Below are 19,352 nucleotides of genomic sequence, written 5' to 3'. Positions count from 1 at the left end.
CACCTCTATGTGGTGACTTTATCGTCATTTTTTAGATGTGTAACACAATCTACTAAATGTAGGCAACTTCATTTTGAAAAAAAAAATGAAAAAATACATATGTAATCATAATCTATGACAAAAATACTATTATAAAGTGGATAATTCAGCAGCTAAAGTTATTCTAGAAAAAACATGAGTGCACATAAAATCTAAACATTTAGTGAAATAACATTATTTACATAAAAGTGAACAAGTGTAGGACTAAATCTGGTAAAATATTACACATTGCTCTTTGTATTGTTGTAAAATACATTAATGAAAACAAGTAAATGTATTTATATATAACTATAACATTAAAATACAATTCTTCGATAGAGTCTTATCTATCATTTGTCGCTGCCTCCTTTATTGTGCTATACATTAGATTATTAATAGCCTTTCTTTTTCTGTCCTATCATAGAACAGAACAAGAAACGCTATAAATAATCTTTCATTGCGCAAAAGTATTATACGGTAATAAGAAAAGCTCTAAATGTAACCAGGGTGAAATTATATCTTTTCTTTTTCACGGTTGAAATGTCACCAAATCCTGACGAACATTGTTTTCTATATGTTTTAGATGTGTTTTATTACCAACATTTTTATGCCTGTATGTTGTATTCAGACCATAGTGTTAATACCGGTACTGTCACTTTAAGAAGTCGCAGGCTTTGTGCCGTCATTCGCGTGCCTCTTTCAGTCTGCGCCAGGCTAATTGAGAGGAGGTAATGTATTATTTTGCTCGTCAGTTTTAAACACTTATTTTGGTTTTTGGACGATGCAAACTTTGATTTATGCATTTATAAATGTTAGTTTTGAGGTTGTGAGCATGCAGTTAATGTGTCAATTGATTTATAAACTTTGTAAATGGAACTTTTGCAAGCTTTAAAATAGACGTTTCCATGTGCTAGTCCACAGGGTTTTCTGTATGTTTTCTGCTAACAGGAGATTGAGATCTGTATGCTACGTAGAGGAGACTGCATGTGACAGAGCCTTATGTATTTTTTTTGTTCATTTGTACAGACAAATCTGCTGTTCCGTCGTCATTAAAAGAGCAAACGGCAATTGGTCGAGGTCTGGGTCTTTCCTTTATTCATCACAACAAGAACACAACACAGAATATACAAGGGTTAATGGACGTGCATTCAAACCTAGTAAAAAAACTGTTAAAGACAGCACGCCCGTTACAATGGTGCCGTGACCTTTCAAGGATTGGTCCGTAGATCGACGTCAGCTCGTTCGCCGTGGGAAGCTGCATTCACTCGCCTTTTACCGTGGTCAGATATTCCCTTGGACTTCAACCTGATGTTTGTTTTTTTTTTGTCTTCAATATAACAGCATTTAAGAGAGTGCTTTACTGATGTGCAATTTATTGCTGATTGATATGATTTTCTAGGTCTTTTTGTTTTTGTGCTCTTCCAGTTTAATCATTGGGATTTTATTTTATTGTCTATTTTTTTTTACACTCCTTTTTTTTTGTATTTTTTTTTTGTGTCCAGCGACTGAAATATGGCTGAGGGTTACACATATTTAGTTGAGGGTGAGGCTAACAATGCTGAGCGTGATTCTATCGAGGACCAGTTTGGTGGGGGGAGGGGTTTGTTCTTTAGACCCTTAGAGCCCAGAACACCAGGGCCTATACAGCAATACTCACGTGCAGCCCTCGGAGATGACATTACCTAACGTCAAGGTTGTAATGCAGTCAGATATAAAAGAGCCTCCTATATTCAGGGGTGATAGCTCAGACAAATTCACAGTTCATGAGTGGGAAAATCTTAAGACTCTGTATTTAAAGAAGCGAGCTATTCCAGTTCATGAGCATTCACAGGAAGTCCTGGCAAAACTTATGGGGAAAGCAGGGGATGTGGTAAAGATAAAGCTGTGTAACAACACTTTTATTAACCGTGCTGCAAATCCTCATGTGATTTTTGATATTCTGAAACAACACTTTAGCGAACTGACTTACTCAAGCATGCCTTTGGCAGATTTTTACAACACATTGCCCATGCCAGGTGAGGATGCTATGGAATACTGGATAAGGCTGAACAAAACAGTTGATGTAGCGGTTGAGTATCTGAAAAGGCAAGGCCGAAGCATTGATGACCCGGGTCATGAAGTCAGTATGATGTTTATCAAACATTGCCCAGACCAGTCTCTCGCAAGTGTGTTTTCAAGTGCAAGTCTGCAGAGAAAATGGTCGGCATGTGAGATCCAAGAGAGACTTGATGAGCACATGCAGGAACAGAAAATTCAAGCTGCAACTGTTAGGCCACTTAAGCCGAGCAGAGTGAAGCACAAAATTCATTCCCAGTGTCATGTGCCTATGGCCGATAATACACCAGCTCCAAACACTTCTGTACTGACGGTGCCATCTCCAGTGCCCATTACTACTGCGACTGTTGACAATGTCTGTTTGAGGAGTTTGGTGAATTTGTTAGACCGACTGGTTACACAGCATACACAAGTGCCAGCTAACCCAAGAGCTCAAGCCACAGCACCTCACTCTTTTCGGAAGGTGTGCAGGGTTTGTGGGGCTCCTGAACATTCCACCTTGTCTCACTGCAGGCGAGAGAACAGGTGTTTAAAGTGCTTATTGCCTGGTCACTGGAAGAGGGACTGCCCTGATCAGGCCAACCAGTGCCGCTTTCAACCTGCCAACAGCGCTGGTGGACAGGACCAACAGTTAAACTAGAAAACCCACACCCGGGGAGGGGCGGTGTGGGTATTGTGGATGAATCCCTTTTTGATATGCACGACCCAGCTTGTTTATATGAGGACTGCTGTGCCAAAGTACCTAAGGGGACCCAAATAGTCATTCAAGCCACACAGAAGATCGAAGCATTCAGTGAGTTGTTTTATGTTACTGTCCTTGTCAATAACAGTGTGCAGCTTAGAGGCATGTTGGACTCTGGCTCTATGGCATGTAGCATCAGTGAACATGCAGTAGAGAAACTCAACTCTGCTGGTGTTTTGCCAGAGAAGCAGCACCCTGGAGAAAATATTGTTTTGATTGGCTGTGGTGGTCTGCAGACTTGACCTGAGGGTTTTTATGATTTGGAGATTCAGCTCTACGGCACTCGCTGTGATGTACCGACTCTGGTCGTGCCTGGTCAGCATGATGACCTCATAGTGGGCTCGAATGTCATCAAACACGTCATTCATGTTCTGAAGGGTGATAATGACTATTGGAGCATGGCTTCCAGACCTGAGCATCAGTCTGATCCCGGTGTTGAACAGTTCTTGTGGATGTTCACCAATGTTGAGCGCTGGAGAGGAAGTGAGGTTCCTGACAAAATAGGCACTGTCAAGATCACCCAAGCAGTGATACTTCTACCCAGGCATGAACACTTGGTTTGGGGTAGACTCCCTGCTAGTGTGCCAATGTCACCTGGAAGCACTGTTGTCGTAGAGCCGACCAACTCCAAAGCCATGTCACGAGGTGTTCTAGTGGGCCGTCTTGTCACACCTCTTTGGGGTGATAGATGGGTGCCAATGACCGTTGTTAACCCATCTGACAAAGCTGTCACACTGAAGAGAAACTGCAAATTGGCTGATGTGTTTCCATGTTTGGCAATCAAGGATCTAACTGCTTCTCAGAGTCTTCATGTAGCTTCAGAGAAAAAAACAGACGAAGACAACAAAGAACCTGTCTTTGTGATACAGCAATCTCATACGGAGAAACAAGTACATGATATAGTGCAACATGACATATCGCCCAGTGCCTGTTTAACTGGTCAGCAGGAAAAAAAGCCTGTCAGATTTGGGCCTAAGCGATGTTGACATAGACGCTTGTCAGGTCCGTAAAGACTGTAAGTCTCACACAGCTAATAATTGTATATCAAGACATCTTCTCCAAGCACCCATTGGATTGTGGTGAGGTCAAGGGATACACACACCGCATTCATCTCACTGACGATCGCCCTTTTCGCCTGCCATACAGGAAAGTCCCTCCTGCTCATTATCAGAAGTTGAGACAGGTTCTCACTGATATGGAGGAGAAGGGGATTATCAGGAAGTCCTCAAGCGAGTGTATGCTTCGCCACTGGGTGATGGTGTGGAAAAAAGATGGTGGGTTACGGATTTGCACTGATTTCAGGTGGCTAAACGCCCGAACCTTGAAAGACGCCCATCCTTTGCCGCACCAGTCTGACTGTCTGGCTGCTCTTGGTGGCAATTGTCTCTTTAGTAAGATGGACCTCACTTCTGGCTTCTTTAACATCCCAATGCACGAAAGACGACAAGAAGTACACAGCTTTCACAACCCCCCTTGGACTGCATGAATATAATCGCATGCCACAAGGTCTGTGTAACAGTCCAGCGTCATTCATGGGGATGATGATTGGGATTTTTGGGGACATGAACTTCACAAAACTCCTGTGTTACCTTGACGATGTTCTTGTCTTTGCATCGTCTGAGGATGAGGCCCTATCCAGACTCCGCATAGTGTTCCAGAGGTTGCAGGAGAATAACTTGAAATTGGCTCCAAAGAAGTGCCATCTACTTCGAGAAGAAGTCAGATTCCTTGGACATGACATTAATGGGGAGGGTGTGGCCGTAGATCCTGCCAAAGTGGAGGGTCATCACCAAGATGACAGTGCAAGACCTCATGGAGGACGATGAGTGCACGCCTTCTATCCGGAGAATAAGATCTTTTCTTGGTATGGTATTTTACTACCAGCATTTCATCCCAAACTGTTCCTCTATTGCGAAGCCTTTGTTCGGACTTAATGCTGGACAGAAGAGACGTGGACGGTCAGCTAGAGATAAGAAGCCTCTGGGGGCCTATTGCAAGCTTACCCCTGCAGACTGGTCAGCAGAATGTGAAACTGCTTTTGACCGGTTGAAGACCATGTTGTTGGAATGTGTTGGGCTGGCCCATCCGAACTTTGACGAGCCATTTATTCTGTCAGTTGATGCTTCATTGGATGGACTTGGAGCAGTGCTGTCTCAAGTGCCATGAGGAGAGTCCAAGGCCAGACCAGTTGCTTTTGCTACCTTCTAACAAAGCCAAAGCTTGACGCATGTGAAATCCGCTGGATCTCTAAGCTTGCATCTTACTCCTTTGATCTCAAACACCTGGCTGCTGAAGGAATCATATCCCACCCTGATTCAGGAAGCTAATAAGATAGAAGAGGATTCTGTACAGGATGCTTTCAGGGTCAGCTGTCAGTCTCAAAGCTACAGATCTAGGGACTATCCAACGTTCAAGGTGGCGTGTGATTCAGCCGAGATCAGAGCTCTTTGCCGGGCACACTGTGACTGGATTGATGCAGCAGAATCTAGGGCACTCTATCTGGCCCAACACGTCCAACAGCTGTCGGGTGGTCAGGATGTTATGCCCATTTTCTCAGTTCAGGAGCTACAGCTGAGTCAAGAGCAAGACCCCTGCATCTCTAAGGTGTTGCCTTTAGTTGTAGCCAGGAAGCGACCATCTAGGCGGGAAAGGAATGGCGCTGATTCGAAAGTCCTCAGATTGTTCAAGCAATGGGACAAGTTGGAAATTCATGACGGGATGTTGTATCGGGTGACGAAAGATCCCGTGTCCAAGCAGAAAAGATTTCAATATGTGTTGCCGGTGAATCTCAAGGGTAAGACCCTGATGGGCGTACATGATCTGGCAGGTCATCAAGGTCAGGACCGCACTCTTTCGCTGGTGAGGCAGCGATTTTACTGGCCTGATATGGAGAGGGATATGAGGGCACATGTCAGATGCTGTCAGAGGTGTGTGTTTGGGAAGTCACCGGAAACTGCTGCTTGTGCGCCTTTAGAAAGCATCAAGAGCTCTGCACCAATGGAGTTAGTGTGCATGGATTTTTGGTCAGCAGAGGACGGTAAGCAGCGTTCTAGTGGTCACTGACCATTTCACCAAACTTGCCCATGCATTCCCTTTTGCCAATCAGACGGCTAAGTAAGTCGCCAAAAAGCTCTGGGACAATGTGTTCTGTGTTTACGGTTTCCCTGAGAGAATACATTCCGATCAGGGAACCAATTTCGAGGGCAACTTAATTGCAGAACTCCTTCGTCTGGCGGTGTCAGAAAATCGCATACGGACAGCTTACCACCCCATGGGCAATGGAGGAACAGAGCGATTTAATCGCACTTTGGGTAACATGCTTCAGACCCTTCCTCTTAAGGAAAAACACCAGTGGCCACAACAAATTCAGACCCTCACGTTTGCCTATAACGCAACCGTTCATGAGACTACAGGTTATGCTCCCTTCTTCTTGATGTTCGGGCGTGTACCTAGATTGCCGGTGGATATTTTATTTAAGCGGGCTTTAAATGACCCAGGGATTGTTGACTATAGCTCATATGCCAAGTCCCTGCTTTCTTGCCTCAAAAGTGCTATGGAAATCGCCCAGAAACATTCTTCCACTGAGCAACAGCACCAGGCCCGGCAATACAACAAACGTGTCAGGGGTACCTACCTCCTTGTGGGTGATCGTGTTTTGGTAGCTAATAAAGGAGAGCGAGGGAAGTGTACACAGTTGTTGGTGCAAACCCCGATATCCATGTCTACAAAATACAGGACGTTGAGGGACATACAAGAGTTGTGCACAGGAATCTTTTGTTGGAGGTCAAATTCTTGCCACTCTCTGGGATGGATGAGAGCCAGGATACTCATGCAAACGATCAATCTTTGGTCTGCGATGAGTCTGATCAGGAGGACTATGATTTGTAGTGATTACAGCCTCAACGTGTGGGTTATTGACTCAAGATGACAGTGCACAGAACCTATCAAATTCTAGAGATGGTGAGAATCTTGCAGTTTTGTCATCTGAAGTCCCATCTGAATCTGAGTCAGCTGATTCAAAAGAGCTGGACCAATCTAGTTCAGTGCACAGTCCTGTTGGTGCCATTGCTGATTACCCAACCATTTCACTTGCACCACATTCAGATATTCACACTCACCACATGTTGACGCATTGGTTCACGCTGAGCCGCACACACGCACTACAGCTGACGGTCTTGTTAGAACGCGTGCAGGAAGAGTAGTGAAATCAGTGAACAGACTAATAGAATCGATGGTTCAGAAACCATTTCTAAGGGGTTCAAACATTTAGTTTGGGAGCCGTTTTTAGTCACTCGTTTTCGCAAAGATGAGTTTTGATATATGTTGGTAATATTATTGTGGTACATGTTTATGTTTATGTTTATATATATATATATATATATGTGTGTGTGTGTGTGTGTGTGTGTGTGTGTGTGTTTTGGTATGTGTGTGTGTGATTGATACTTGCAAATGTCTGTGGGACAAAATTTTTGGGGCCAAGTGTTGTGTGGCGTATCAGGCATCGCATGGAGCTACAGGGATTTCAGAGACTGGTTTCAACCTCTTTCTTCTCTGAACCTTGTATGTCAGGTGGCTTCTAAGTTGACTGTAGACTAGGTCTTCCTTTTTTTTTCTCATTTGGGCCAGATGTGTCAGTATCAGACGTATTATGTGTTCTTTGCAGTCCCGAGATTCCAATTAATCAGGATGTTGGTGAATTTCAGGAGGGGAGAATGTAACCAGGGTGAAATTATATATTTTCTTTTACGGTTGAAATGTCACCAAATCCTGACGAACATTGTTTTCTATATGTTTTAGATGTGTTTTATTACCAACATTTATGCCTGTATGTTGTATTCAGACCATAGTGTTAATACCGGTACTGTCACTTTAAGAGGTCGCAGGCTTTGATACGTCATTCGCGTGCCTCTTTCAGTCTGCACCAGGCTAATTGAGAGGAGGTAATGTATTATTTTGCTCGTCAGTTTTAAACACTTATTTTGGTTTTTGGACGATGCAAACTTTGATTTATCCATTTATAAATGTTAGTTTTGAGGTTGTGAGCATGCAGTTATTGTGTCAATTGATTTATAAACTTTGTAAACGGAACTTTTGCAAGCTTTAAAATAGATGTTTCCACATGCTAGTCTACAGGGTTTTCTGTATGTTTATCTGCTAACAGGAGATTGAGATCTGTATGCTATGTGGAGGAGACTGCATGTGACAGAGCCTTATGTATTTTTTTTGTTCATTTGTACAGGCAAATCTGCTGTTCCGTCGTCATTAAAAGAGCAAACGGCAATTGGTCGAGGTCTGGGTCTTTCCTTTATTCATCACAACAAGAACACAACGCAGAATATACAAGGGTTAATGGACGTGCATTCAACCTAGTAAAAAACTGTTAAAGACAGCACGCCCGTTACATAATACAGAGCTGCACAAAGCGCTTATGAGCAGTGTTGCCAAGTCCGCAGTTTTCCCGCAGAATTGGGCTACTTCAACACTGTGCCGCATGTTGTTTTTCATGTCCGCGGGTTGAATAAACACCAATAACCTGATATTTAGCCCCTGTGATGATAATTTTACCCGGGAGCCCCACCAAAAAACGTATATTTTACCCCCGGAACACAATTTTTAACAGGGGACCCCCCCCTCAAATCGTGATTGGGCTAGTTTTGAGCAACATCTAGGTGGGTTTTGTTGTGAAAACCTGGCAACCCTGCCGTACACAGAATGATGCGCTTGAAGCAGCACGGAGTCACAGCGCGCAGCTCCGTATAGAGTTCAAAGCACAAAGGAAAGAGATATTGATGCGTAGTTTAATAAATCTGTGCGATAGTTTGAGCCTTTTCTTTTAATAGTTTTAAATCTCAGTTATTGAGTGCTCTTGAAGAGCGTTTCATCGTTTTGACTGTTGTAACTGAACGCGACGCAGTTTGAATGCTGAATGGATCACAGACAGCCGCAGCGGGGAGAAGTGTTTACGGGAACTTGAAATTAATGACTAAAATATTAATCTGTACCTCACATTAAACTATGGAACAATTTCTGAACACTTGGACTTTGACTTTATGGTGCGTTATAATGTTTTTGTGCTTTCATGGGGCTTAACAATAACACAGAATAGTATACGCACAATATCGGATTTGGTCTGGTCTGCAGAAAATGAAAATCAGAGCTGATATCGATACTGAGTATCGGATCGATGCATCCCTAATAACGGTGGCGTTCAGGAGTCCTACAGTATGAACGCTTAAGTCTGTTATCTTAATGCATGTATGAGTGCTCTTTACCTTCTGATCGTACTTATTTATGCACAGCACAAACATTTCCATAGATTCACGTTGTTTCCACACACCTTCATTATAATGTTTTGATTTGTCATGTTTATGTTGCTGTGTTTAGTTATATGGAATGGATATGTGTACTGTAGTAGATTAATGCAGTCAGCAGGCGGTTGGTTTAGATTTTTTTTTTTTTTTTTGCCATCTCCATGTGGTCCTATTCGGTATCGCAACTTGGCTTCTCTAAAATGTAAAAAAGCGCTTTGCTGCCACTGCATGAAAAGAGCTGTATACGGACAAATACGGGATGGGAAATCTCTGCTAAACTGTAGGTTTGCCAGATAAATGAGGCAGAGTGCTTGGAAAGGTAATACACAGAAGTAAACTCGTGAAACATCCAGAAACCTTACGTATTTGGATGTATATAGGAACTGATGGAAGTTTCCAGGAATCCTTACAGCTGGTTGTGAGGAGGCGTGGGTGTGAGGTGTGAAGGGCTTTTTATATGTTAATGACCCCCAGGTAGAGGTGCCTTCTCTGTTTTCAGAGCTGGGGGGGGGGGGGGTAAAAATGTCTCGTAAAGACAGCACATACAGTATTGTGTAACATAAAAACTGTGTTTGCTAAATACGTTTATTATTAATATAATTTAATTAGTCTATTTAAGAAACTTAGCATCATTCAAATTAACTGAAATTCAATGGACACAATTACCATTTTAATATGTGAAAATTATGTCTCTGACTTTTCATTTTTAATGTGGTCTAGAGGAATGCAACAAATGTTATTTCAAAATATATATTTTCAACACTTTGAAAACATGTCTCCAACTGCCCTATGTCAGTATGTTTGTGCACGTATCTCTCAATGCTGCATTCATTGTATAAAAGAAGCAGTTCAAATGAGACATTTTGTTTCACAAAATCATCATGTAACACATTTTGCTAGCTAGGATGTTGATAAATTCAGTACCATATGCATAAGTCAGTGAAATTTAAAGCTGCTTGTTTTTGCTGATGTCTCATGATTTGAAGTTCACTGTTTCTATTGTTATTATGATTCTACCCTAACATTTCATTAAATCTTTTAAAATAGAAACAAAGAAAATCAATAGACAGGTCCATAATCTAAAAGTCTTTCACATGTGAATGCAAAACATGTTGGGTGATACAGACTGACATTTTATTGTATATTTTTATGCAGATACCTGTCAGCTACTGTACTTCTAGTCCAGAGGTGCCGAAACTAGGGCACGCAGGCCAAAGTTGGTCTTTTATAATATATCCGTGTCACATTTGACCCTGGGCCACAAAACATAAGTAAACTCATAAGTAGCACATGTAGGTTATATTTGTAGCATTAGCAATAGCCAACAATACATTAAATGGATCAAAATAATTGATTTTTCTGTTGTTAAAAAATATTAGGATATTAAAAAAGTTCCATAAAAAATAATAGTAATGTAAATATATTTATTGGTGTTTGTGTGAAGATCACTACATTTATCAAAAATATATTTATCATTAGTAGCCTAATATTTGTTGCTAAGGACTTCATTTGGACAACTGGGGATTTTCTCAAAAAAAATTTTTTTTGCCGTTTTTTATTGTTGTATCTCTGCCAAATATTTATAAAGTAAAAAAAAAAAAAAAAAAAAAAAATGTACCAGTATGACTGGTTATGTGGTCCAGGGACACATATTATAAATTTTATGTAAGTTTAATTGCCATATCAAAATAACTTATGGTATATCATATCAAGCGACACAGCCAAGCGACTTTCCGCAACACACCTTATCCCCTAAACACGCTTGTTAGTAATATAATTTAATTTGTTATTTTGACTGTTGCAAAAATGTTCTCAAATAAACAAAGTCAATAGACATGATTACCTTTTTAATGTGTAAAAATTACTTTATATGTCTGACTCTTCATGGGTTACATTAGTCAAGAGGAATACAACAAACATTGTTTTAGTATATCAAGAAAAAGGTTTATTGTAAAGGTTGACATTTACAGATAATGACAAAAATGAAAATAGACTAACAATGACAAAACAAATTTCTAAATCTCTACCACAGTGCATAGTGGAATTACAACCGAGACCTTCTCTTTAGTGTGACTTAACTGCACGGTTGATGTACTAAGTACACATCTGCCTGCAATACGCTCCACAGGGAGAAATGCTGCAGCAGTATCAGTCTGTTCCGGCCATTATGTCGGTGACGTAAGGGAATGCAACCAATGACATTACAGTATCATTCGCGCGAACCACAATTTAAATTGTTGGCATTGTGTACGGAAGTCATTTTTTTGCGAATTGCGACTTGGTGAAACTGACTATTGTTTGTGATGGGTGTGTAAAGGAAACCTGAGTTTTTAACTACTCCCGTGAGTAATAGGGCTTTGCAACCAGCAGCAAGCCCACTGAGCATAAATGATTTAACGAAACAGCTGATCTCCGGTCAGAACGCTTTGTCTCGTCAGCTTGAGGGTTTGATGGAGAAGCAAGCTGCAAACACTGTTCTTCTCGAAGATCCTATCCAGCGTATTTGTGCTCTTGAGCGAAAGTTTGACGAGCAAAGACCGCAAGAGGAACAAAGACCGCGGGAAGAGCCATTACATAAAAGGATAAAGAGGGCGCACAACGTGGGCATTGCGGTAAGTTGAGTTTTATTTTAGCGGACAATATAGTAGTAAAGATATGTATAATAAAGGCTAGATGTTTGGCCCGCACCGCATTTGGCGGACATCTTACCACGGGGAGCTCGCTCGCTCGCTCACTCGTAGTATTGTGTTTTAATGGTGCATGCACTTTTAAATAACAATAACTTGCTCCATTTTCTACCGATTGTCAAATGGTTTGGTTTGTTATAAACGTTAGAGATGAACCTGTGACACTTAGGGTGGCCATTCGTGCCAGTCCCGCCAGACACACCCGAACATGTTTTTTCAGGTGCGTTCTCCGGAAGTCGCGTTGGTCGACCGCATACGTCATCGAGGTTCTCACATTTCAGTTAAAATAAATTAGAAAATTAAGATTTATTTCTTTTAAGACATATAATCATTGTAGTTTCATTTTTACCTTGAAATGTAACGGTTGCTTTTCTGAAATTGAACCCGAAATATTAAACCTTGATGACGTATGAGGGTCAATTATTTTTGACCCTTTCGTTGTTGTAGTTGTCCGGCCTTTTTAACAGTTTGTCACGTCTGTAAGTTACACAACGTCGTTTGAAAACTTTTGTTTCCAGCCAATGTAACGTTATGTGTGCATGTATTAAAGCGTTTTTTCATTCAATGTTACAGGAAGCTGTAAGGCGCCTTCACAATTCGGAAAACAACCCACATAAATATGATCCACAAACTGGGTAAGACTGCTGTTTTTCTGCTATGTTTATTTGGCCTTTGTGGGCCATGCTGTTTATGGGGTTTTACATATTCCTTTTAAATGTATTTAATGACACACTTCTCTCTTTCCACACAGAATAAGTTCGCCTCGTAACCAAGCAGTCATGACTTATCAGCTAGAGGAATTGAAATCAACTTTTGCAGATGCAGACCCTGAGTGTATACAAGGTAATTTTAAAATGTTTGTTTAACAATTTTAATGTCCATAATTTTAGTCTCTTATATTTTGTCCATCTTATGATTTCAATAGTGTAGTTTCTGTCACTTATCTGAATTTTCTGTTTATTCAGCGTGTTGCAAGACATACTTTGAAACACTTCGGAGAAAGTACAATTTGTCTCAGCCAGAAAAGTCCCAGCTAAGAGATGCCATTAAAACAGGAGCTAAAAACCGACAAAGGAAAAGACGGGTAAGTGTAGAAATTCATCAACTTGTCTTTAAAGGGATAGTTCACCCCAAATTGAAAATTCTGTTATTTTCTTCTGATAACCACAAAATAAAATATTTTTAGGAATGTTTGAAATCAAACTGATCATGAGCTCCAATCACTTCCATAGTATTTTTTTTCTACTTTAAAGTCAATGGGGCTCATGATTGGTTGGATTATAAACATTCCATCTTTTGTGGTTATCAGAACAAAGACATTTAAAGGTTTGTAACAACATGAGAGTGAGTACATTGACAGAATTTTCATTTTCGAGTGAACTATTCCTTTAAGTTTGATACATTTCTGGGTGTTTTTAGTGGTTAACACATTTTGTGTTTTGCAGTTGCTGGATTCCAGGTCCAAGGTTGTTCAAACCGATGCAGAGAGAGAGCTTTGGCAGACTGCAACAGTGGAGCTGATGTCTGACGAGGAGGGATGCCATTGTTGATGGAAGGCCAGTGTGGATTGTGAGGTCTCCATCTCACAGGAACCCACAATTGTCAGAACTTTGTGAGGAGCTTCAGCGCAGATTGGAGGCAGACATGCGCTACACTATTTTGCATCATCAGCGTGTTAAGGCTGATGGAAATGGACATGATGGACCTTCCTTTATTCAACTTTAACTAAACTGCACTGGTTTTGCAATTTTAATAATTGCACCACACAAACTGCACATTTTCACTTATTCTCTTCTATTTTATCTTATTCTTTGTATACTTATTAGGTTAGATTTATTTAGTTTCATATTCTGCAACTTATTTTCTTTTAATATTGTTTGTGTTTGCTGTGTTTGGTTACATTTTAAATACTTTGTGCTGTGTGTACATATTAAGTAGTTTATTTAGTTTTATATTCTGTAACAGTATAATATTGCTTGTGTTTAGTAAAATTTTTATAAAAGTACTTTGCTTTGTGTACATATTATTTAGTTTTATATTCTGTAACTGTTATAATATTGCTTGTGTTTGGGTTAAATTTTATAAAAGTACTTGTTTCCCCTGTACAGTTCCTATAGTTTTATTTATATATTTAATGCTTTATTTATATATTTAATGCTTTAAGTGTTTTGGTTTAATTTTAATAAAAATAAATTCTGAATCCATTCTGTTTTCCATTTTTGAGGGGGTTGGGTTGTATAGTGGGTGGGGTGGTTATGGTTTATTAACATAGCTGGCCAAAACCAATCAAGTCACTATGCTATGAGGGCTTGGGTTGGGCTAAATGAAAACCGTGACCAATCAAATACTAGTATCAGGAAATTGACAGGTCACTGTCCCAATAGTTGTCAGGGTTTGGGGTGTGTTTTTTTTTTAAAACAACCAATCAATGTTGAGAAAAAAACACCAATAAGGACAGCAGAGGTGTGTCAAGGTGTGAAGTGAAAGGGCTCTTGAGGTGTGAAAATGTCTCCTGACAACATTCTTCAGGGGATTACTTGCCATGGCAACAAATGGCTGCATATACCACGGGGATATCCCTTCAGCAAGATATATCCGCATTGGTATCATTACGGGAGTTTCCTAACTTGGTGGAATTAGAAGTTTACCCTCAGTGGAACTAGTAGATACTTCCGAAAATCAGTGGAGTATACAGGAGTTTCCTAGTACGGATACACCTCTTTTCATGCAGTGTGTTGCACTGTACACATGCTATACAATTCTGATTTTTTTTCTCTCTCTTTCATATGTGCTTATATGGGCTTGTTATATCATTTTTGTATTTTTTTTTTTTTTGGTGTCCTTTTGGAGTTTCTAAGTGTCCTTTTTTGGAAAGACATCTAAATTTATCTTGAAAAAAGCTTGCAGAAAATACAGATTTTTGAGAATCAACCTTCAATCTTTTGGTTTACTTTGCTAGACATAGCAAATTATGACAAAATAAAACTTTTAAAACAAGATAAATGATATATGCTTAATTTCATGTGTTCACAGTTAAAGTGTGCGATTAACTGTAATTAATCACAGAAAAGGGATGTGATTAACTAGATTAACAGCTCTATTGACAAGTAAAGATTCTGAGTGTATGCAGCTGAAAAAAAAAACCCTGTAAATGCTTAGACAATTCAAATACACAGATGACTTTCCTGTCCAGTGAACACTGAGATCAATAACACTGTAACAAAAAATTCTTACAAGGATTCAAGAATTATTTTTGCAGCTCAATGTCTATTACAGTACACATAAATTAAATTAAAGATACAGATGTATAATTCAGCAATGAACTTTTGGGGGAAAAAAATCCTTTTCATTTTAGTACTGTAAAGTAATCTTGCATGCACCACAATACATTACAGTAAAACATATTATTAAAAAAGTTAATTTAGCATCCTCTGCACATTTGGCCAAATTGAATTACAGTATACAATACTATAGCAGTTTCTTGGTCTCCTCACACAAGACTAGCTATATCTCTAGGCTTCATTTCTCAGTTCTGGAAAAAATAAAAATAAAACGGTTACAAATAAAATTTGACAGTCTCACGCTTGAAGGTGTATAACATGTGCTACAGTTTACTGTACATATAGAGTAGTGAAATTTCCATAATCTAATGGACTGGTACTGTACTGTAATTATACTGTATGTGTAAGTATAAAACACCTGTAGGTCATGTTTGGCTCAGCTCTCTTCTCTCTCCGTTGTTAGGATGCAGAGATTCTGATTGGTGTGTAATCAGTTTTGCTAATGTTTAACTTACTAATTGTTATGTAGCTATTTGTGCATGCATAAGATCTGCAGAGTTACAAAGCTCAAAGTCTCCCACAAAAGGATTTATTCTATCAGAAAGAAAAGGCTGATCTAGACTGGGCTAAAATGCCTCATTCAAACACGCCCCTATGTCATGATGTGGAAATATTTGCGTAATACCGTCCAAATGTTCATGCAAAGAAAGAAGGTGTGGTTTCAGGAACCGCTGTAGTGTTTATGCGGCCATATCAGTGAGACACTGTGTGATTCTGTGTGAAAGCAAAAGCACTTTATTTAGCTTTCCAAAAGTAGATGCAATGAGGAATCATTGGTTAAGATTTATTTACAACAGAACAGCACAACCCAGATGTTCAAATTTGTGCGACACATTTTATGGACAACAGTTTTGTGAATCTAGAAGAGTAACCTACAAGGCTGGTTGTGCAAAGGCTATTTCTAAAAAAACAACTGCTCAGTTCCGACTTCGCTATGACAATCTGGCACTTATTCTGAATCAGCTACTGTAAGTATGTTTTCTTAATAGTTTAAGTATTTGCTATTGACTGTTCAAATGTGGAGTTTTGGAGAAACTGCAGCATGGAGATTTCCAAATGGGGCAGGAACTCCAAAATGGGGTGGGAGCTCCAAAATGGGGCGTGGCTTCCTCTCATTGACAGACAGGCACATGACACGCATGCACCTTTTTTCCCCCAATCCACTTCTGTGCAAACTCCACCCCACGGCTGATTCTAAAGATTTTTGACTGCACGGCGGGATTGGCGCTGAATAGCTTGGTAAAGAACAATGCAGTTCAGGAGATGAACAGTAAGTAAGATTATGCGATGTGAGATCGTTCTGTGACTCCCCAACCAGACCTCACCATACAATGGCACCTCTTTAGTTGCACCCAGCATCACTACCCCCTCCTACCCTGTGAATTTCGGGCCCCGGGACGCCCCCGTTGCTTAAAACAAAACGATACAGTAAAATCTTTCCCCTGCGCTGTGCTGAGATGGCTTGTGGGAGAGGTCATGGGTGATTCCAGATTATATTATTAAGCAGAGGTTCAAACTCCAGTCCAAACACCACTGGCCAAGAGCTTTGGGCTCTGCTCTCACGGAGAATATTTATTTATATAGTATATTTTATTTTAGATCAACTAGAAATAATGTTTCTATTTACTACTTATGAAGTTTTATTTTCAAATGTAAGTCAATAACAATTGGCTGAAGCCAGAGGCAATGATGAAAGTCTTTGTGTGAGGAGACCCCGCCCCATGTTGGAGGTTCTGCCCACTTTTGGTGTTCACGCCCCATTTAGGAGATCTCTGGTCTGCAGTTATACCTACTTGGAGATTTGCGTTGTGTAGAGTATTGCGTCGTGTGTGTGTGCCTGAGAGAGACATTGTCACATCACAGTGGAGTCAGCTTTCTTATCGCGGCTTGTGTACTGCAAATACATATGAGCATCATCACTGTGTCTGTCATGCAACTCTGTTTCGCTTTTGGGCTTGAATTGATGGTAAAACTAAGGATATTATTTACTGTCTTTATATTTATAATGAAAGCTGAAGCTAGCAATTATGGAATGGGGCATTACATTTCTGACACGTGCTTGTGGTGTTCGGCCAATCACAATGCACTGGGTCAGCTGGCCAATCAGAGCAGACAAAAGGAGGGGCTTTGTAGAAAACGATGCGTTTGAGAGAGGCGGGGCATAGAGGAACTACAATAATGTACAGTATTTGATAAATAATGTGCTTTTTGAACATTAGGCATGTCAAAATATTCTGTTACACTAAATACACAAAATAATGAATATTTAAAATAGCATCATATGGCCACTTTAAACTTTTTGAGAAATGTGTCTTTGTTTAGAAAACTGAATTAATGGTTTGGGGAAAAAAGTGGCAACTAAAATCAGTTAAATTAACAATTGAGAAAATATGACTAGATTCTTACTACCATACTGCTATAGTTTCCGTGATCGTCATCTTCTTTTTGATTTCATCTTATAGTTACGACTAATATCTATGATGAAAGTGGAGCGAGCAGTAGGAGAATCAGATCACCAAACAATTACGCAATGAAATGTAAAAACAATTTGTTAGTGAACTGGGCCACACTTTGTGGTTTTGACTCAAAATAAACTGGTTCATCGAGTCATTTGTTAATGAAGCCGACTACACTGGCATACAGTGTGCGCGTGCAGCAGTATTAAAATACGTGTTTTTGCCATTATTTTGCATTACTCTGTCATCGCTGTGGCTGAAAAGTATGGAGCTAGAATTGTGTCTTTATTACATGTGAGAAAATAAAAGATCTGAGAGAAAAAAAAAGTTTGAGAGAAAAAGTTATCACACTGAAAGCAAAAAAGCATTTCATGAGAGAAAAAAGAATATTTGAGAGAAAAAGTTTTCATACCAATAGCAAAAATAATAATATTTGAGACTAAAAAAAGTTTTGAGAGAAAGTATTTTCTCATAGAACATAAAAAAAGATAAATTTGAAATTTTTAAAATTATTTCTGAGAAAAAAAATCTCTCTCAAAATACTTTGGAAATAACTCTCAAATATATATTTTTTGCTATCAGCGTGAAAACATTTTTTCTAAAAAAAAAAAGTTTCTCTCGAAAAGCTTTTCTTTGCTCTCGATGCAATTTCTTGCTCTTGTGTCAGGATTTTGCTTTCACTGTGAGAATTGTGTCATGGGCAGGGCCACGTTCCTATTGGCCAGTCGGGTGAGCATCAACTTGTCTTGGGATTCGAACTGAATCCTTACACCATTGTTCGGTTCACCTGCATAGATGCCGCCTCTGCCTTATGGCTAGTTTAGTTGAGCACGGACACTCCAATGTTTGGGTAAGATGATGACACACAGCTGGCTGAGCAAGTTCAGTATCACTGAAGATTTAACATTAAAAAATAGCACTCATATTCATGAATGAATGTGTATTATATTATTTGCTTGCTAATCGCTAGTAAAGCTAACCAGCCATCATGCTATATGTTTGCTACTTGCAAACTCACCTGGTTTATACTATTTTAATGTCTATTTTTAATGGTTTTCAAAACGGTCCTGCAAGCACCCCTAGCACCTCACATTTTATATGTCTCCCTATGTCTGACACATTTAAGGTCTTGCAGTCTTTACTAATGAGCTGATGAGTTGAATCAGGTGTGATAGATGAGGGAGACAAAAAATGTGCAATGCTGGGGTGCTCGCAGGACCGTTTTGAAAACCATTGTTCTATGGCAGGGATAGGCAACGTCAGTCCTGGAGTGCCGTTGTCCTGCAGAGTTTAGCTCCAACCCTAGTCAAACACACCTGTGCAAGCTAATCAAGGTCTTCAGGATTGCTAAGGCTACCAATAAGTCAGTTTTTTTTTTTTTTTTTTTAGGGTTGAAGCTAAACTCTGCAGGGCATCGGAACTCCAGGACCGATGTTGCCTACCCCTGTTCTATGGTATAGTGAAAAACAATGATAAGCAGATCATAAGTTTTAAAGGCTTGTATTGGCATATATATATATATATATATATATATATATATATATATATATATATATATATATATATATATATATATATATATAATGAGTCAATGTTTACAGTGTTGACCCTTGTTCTTCATAACCTCTGCAACTCGCTGTGGCATGCTGGATATTAGCTTCTGGGCCAAATCCTGACTGATGGCGATCCATTCTTGCCTTATTAGTTCTAGGAGTTGATCGAAATTTGTGGCATTCTGCTTG

The 19,352-nt window shown here is 39.7% G+C and overlaps 1 protein-coding gene across 1 annotated transcript; it reads left to right on the top strand.

The window, feature by feature from the left end:
- Positions 1–5,533: 5,533 nt before the first annotated feature.
- Positions 5,534–13,363, top strand: LOC109056270. Its single transcript, XM_042745995.1, has 6 exons — positions 5,534–5,674; positions 11,547–11,738; positions 12,387–12,448; positions 12,565–12,656; positions 12,779–12,897; positions 13,259–13,363. The coding sequence occupies exons 1-6, from the start codon at positions 5,534–5,536 to the stop codon at positions 13,361–13,363; spliced, it is 711 nt and encodes a 236-aa protein (XP_042601929.1).
- Positions 13,364–19,352: the final 5,989 nt, after the last annotated feature.

This window comes from Cyprinus carpio, chromosome B19 (assembly GCF_018340385.1).
Source record: "Cyprinus carpio isolate SPL01 chromosome B19, ASM1834038v1, whole genome shotgun sequence".
Taxonomy (NCBI): domain Eukaryota; kingdom Metazoa; phylum Chordata; class Actinopteri; order Cypriniformes; family Cyprinidae; genus Cyprinus; species Cyprinus carpio.
This window is presented reverse-complemented; position numbering and strand designations above follow the sequence as displayed.

Coding starts and splice junctions, on each gene's coding strand:
- LOC109056270 (XM_042745995.1), top strand. CDS start 5,534: ATGTTGTATCGGGTGACGAAAGATCCCGTGTCCAAGCAGAAAAGATTT. Junction 12,449..12,564: donor AAATATGATCCACAAACTGG/GTAAGACTGCTG, acceptor CTTTCCACACAG/AATAAGTTCGCCTCGTAACC. Junction 12,898..13,258: donor ACCGACAAAGGAAAAGACGG/GTAAGTGTAGAA, acceptor TGTGTTTTGCAG/TTGCTGGATTCCAGGTCCAA.